The 3,905-nt window shown below is 33.8% G+C and overlaps 1 protein-coding gene across 1 annotated transcript; it reads left to right on the top strand.

Moving 5' to 3' along the window:
- LOC142350448 (uncharacterized) lies at positions 1–2,484 on the top strand. The gene is made up of 2 exons (XM_075402295.1): positions 1–178; positions 2,294–2,484. Exons 1-2 carry the CDS (start codon positions 1–3, stop codon positions 2,482–2,484), a joined length of 369 nt encoding a protein of 122 aa, XP_075258410.1.
- Positions 2,485–3,905: the final 1,421 nt, after the last annotated feature.

Genomic DNA, 3,905 nt, shown 5'->3' with positions numbered 1-3,905 from the left:
ATGATTGTGGATCGTGTTTGTTTTTTTTCGCAGGGTGAAATTGAAATTCGGCTGACTAAAACTGGGTCAAGGAAATCCGTATTCCTAAACATCGATGGGAATCTGATGGCCTCGAAGGAAACAGATGAGTGTGACTCTGATAATCTGGATCAGTCACAACTGGAGCAGATAACGTCAGGTTTGCAAATATTGCTGCAGGACCATTTATTGCGCAAACAAAGTACTTCATTTATAATTGAAGAGGAAAAAGAATCGGTTTAAGACATTCCGATCGCGGTCCTAGAATACCGATAAAAATTAAGTCATCGACTTCCAGGTTATACTATTGCCTTGAAACGAAGAAGTCAGCTATTCAATCAAAATAGTTTGTTCAAACTCTCAATATCAAAATTTTTATCAATTTTTTTTCCTAAATTTCCCCAATCTTTTTGGTTTAAACTTTTTGAACGCATAAAAACGCAGAAAAGAAAACACCGCAATTAAAGTGACCAAGATTTAGCTACTGTTTTTGATGACTAGAGTTACCGCGTGACTACACCACGCAAGTGTAAGTCACACTATAAACATGTTTACGTATAAACTATTCGATTAATTGAAAATTCACGCACATCCACGTTAAATTTATTGGTGATAAATACAGCAGCTGGTGCATTTAAAACAGTTTAATAGAAAGTAGGTAAGGAATTTCAGAACGGGACATATTTGAAATTGGTAGAAATTTTAGAAAATCGATATAGTCAAAAATGATCGTACTCAATGAAGTTCTCTAATCTATTAATTGATAGATTACAATGATTATTTTTAGAATGCTGTTATGTTGATTAATAGATAGAAGGTCAGTGAAATAATGAATAACTATTTTTTTGTAACTGTGGTTCACAAATATTGTAAACAGTAACATTACTTTGTTGCTCACAAACAATAACGCTTTGTTTAGATTGCGAAAATTGCCCTGAAAAAGATTTAAAAATTGAAAGAAAAGATTCTTTGTGAGATTTATCTCACATTACTGTTATAAGGTTCTGATTAAATAATCTCTTCTGTCAAAAAAATAAAATGTAAACTTGTTTTGCTTACTCACCTTGTTAACTCTAACAACCTGAAGCTAATAAACTCTCTTTCCAAAATCGGTCCCATACGAAACGTATGCACATTTCACATTTGCTTTAGGATAAAATGGGATGTCCTATCGACTGAAACAAGACACCAAGTTCGAAATGCAGTCTTGTTTTCTGTGTCAACATTTTAAATGCTTAGGGTAAAATCGTTAATTCAAAAATTTGTACCAATCGTTGTGCTTAAAGTCTATGGATAATTGATGATGAAGACCATCAAAAATATGTTCTACTTTTTGCAGTTTTCTTATTTGCTTTTTTTCTGTTGCTTTGCCCTGAAGGCGGTGTCAGCTCGTTTTCATAGAAAAATGTTTATTCTCTTTCGAATAATCGCAGTTCTCCAGAAACCGCCAAAGATGTTTTTCAGCCATTCATTTTGCCGACTTTGAAAAAAAGTTTTCCGAACAATTTTAGAGGACTTTTGTACTAATAGTGTTGAAATAAATATCTTAGATAGTTGTTAGGTGAAATCCGGGATGAGGTATGAACGCTAAAAGCTGCTAACAAATGTAAGAATTGCGATGAACGTTTCTCAGAGTTGTGGTGTTGAGCGCTGGATGCGCTATCAACCGCCCATCGTACGTCAATCAACCGGTAAAAAATCATCGCAAATTTTTTTGCAGTAATTTTTGCATGATTTGTGGTCTTAGCAAAAAAAAAATTTCGCCGTTTTCTATTGTTCTATTGGTAGCGGTAAATTTTACCGGTAAAAACAAAATATCTTACAAAAATTCAATGAATGTGTGTTCCATAAAGCGGAATGAATCAGATTTAATTTCCAAAGAAGAAAGGTAGGAGAAAGTGTTAGGTGCAGTAGTGGAGGAAGACGTGACTCGAGCTCTGAACCCGCTAACGGAAGATTTAGATAATATTTGCTGTCAATGCGGTGCGAATACAATTTCACTGCTAAAAACAGCAAACTTCACAAAAAAATACCGCTATAAAACTACAAATCTTATAAAAATTCGCCGCTTTCATCGCATTCATCGCTAAAAGAAGCGCGGGTTATGTCGTGAGTAATGTTTTTTACAGCGATTCACTGCAATTCTTTTATCGTCTTTTAACAACCTCGAGAGGGGACATGGTAATAGCCAAATTAAGTTGAGTATGAAAGAACTCTAAAAGTTTCTCAATGTCTCTGGCTGATAAAAACAAAAATGTAATTCTTCATTTTTCAGGGCTCCGTTATTATGATGAATGTAGCGCCGAATTTACCCATGAATCTGGTAAGAAATATGAGGTCACAGGATACAAAGTGTTCGACCCGGACACCAATTTACGCGAAGGAAAAATGGAGATCGCCTCCAAGAATGAGCTGATTCCTCTTGCTTTAAAAATACCTCAATATCCCCCCAATGGAGTTCTGTGACAAAGAATTTGACTAAGACTGAAACATCATCTTCAAAAACTATAGATAAAAAAGTTTTGTAATGAAAATTTTCCAACAAAATGCAATTTAAGAATCGCTTGGTGAAAGTTTATCTAGAATAATAACTTCTTTTCGCAATATAATTGGGAAGGGACTGTACAATTGTATTTAATTGAAATTTGGGCACATTTGACCATTTTAGAAAAATATTAGGCTTTTATGTGCAATTTGAGCCCTAATTGTCGCTTTGCCCTAATAGGCGCTTTCTACTTTTTTGTCTTAAGTTTTAGCAGCACACGAGTACTGTTAATTCCTGATTAGATTTTATGGTATTCTAGAGCGTTTTCTGATCCGAATTAGCTCATTTGAAATTTGTTTTATATTAAATTGAGTTTTGCTTGTTTTTGTCCAGTTTTGTGGTTTTCTGCACAGTTGTTTGGTTTCTTAAGCCTGTCAGAATGGTTCGTTTTTTTCGTTGGCTTACATGCTATGGTTGCTTTTACTAATGTGAGAATCTTAAAGTATCGAGAGGTAAGTATCTACTGAAGTCAATGGAAAATACTTGTTGTTATCTAAAATCTTTAGGTTTTAATATTTTTTACTCTGTTTATCTTGTGGCCGGTATCAGAATATCTCTGAGAAAAATCGATTAGAAAAGGATAAGGTATTTCAAATTTTTCATTATTCATTTCTTTCTCTCATTTCATCTCCTCGCTATTTATCGTTATTATTGTTTTGTCCAGAAATTCAGCTATTCAGTGAACAGTGTTCTCTTCTACTACGGAGTCCATAAACTATGAGTAATCCTCAATTCGTGAAGTTGTTTCAAGATATTTCTTGGATGCTTACATCAATTTTTGAATAAATCGAGCTTTTTTCTTGTTTTTTTTTTGTTTCAAAGTTAAAACTATAATGCAGTTAATAGTTAGTTTATTGCAGTTCGTGAGTTGTTTACTCTGAATTGAGTCAAGTTACTATTCGAGTCGGTTGTGGAGTTTTCCGGCTATGTTTTTAATTGGTTATGTGGTACTGAAAAACAATGTAAAATTCGAAACCACACGTGGAAGAAATTGTCGATGTCAATATGTCGACTAAGCGTAAAAACGTGGTATTTATTTATGCATCATCTTGAGAAAGAGGAGGAAAAGTAGATTTATAAAATTTCTGCGAAAAGATGGAAACCTTTTGTTCTAGTGCTGATCTTTTAATCCAGCGTTTTTTTAAACGTGAATTCTATAGACCCGAAAGTTTGATCAGGGTTATATTAACAAGTAATGGCAGCTTTGGTGTTGTTTTGACCACTTTGAGGATGTATTAAACTTTCAAATGCAATTTTGAGCTATTTTGGTTATTTTGCCATATTAGTCACTCTTAGAGATTTTGCGTTTTTCTGCTTTTTTTTAACAGTCTGCAAGGATTTT

Source organism: Convolutriloba macropyga, chromosome 12 (assembly GCF_964194025.1).
Source record: "Convolutriloba macropyga chromosome 12, txConMacr16.3, whole genome shotgun sequence".
Taxonomy (NCBI): domain Eukaryota; kingdom Metazoa; phylum Xenacoelomorpha; order Acoela; family Convolutidae; genus Convolutriloba; species Convolutriloba macropyga.
Note: the sequence above shows the minus strand (reverse complement) of the source record. Positions and strands in the feature narration are given on the sequence as shown.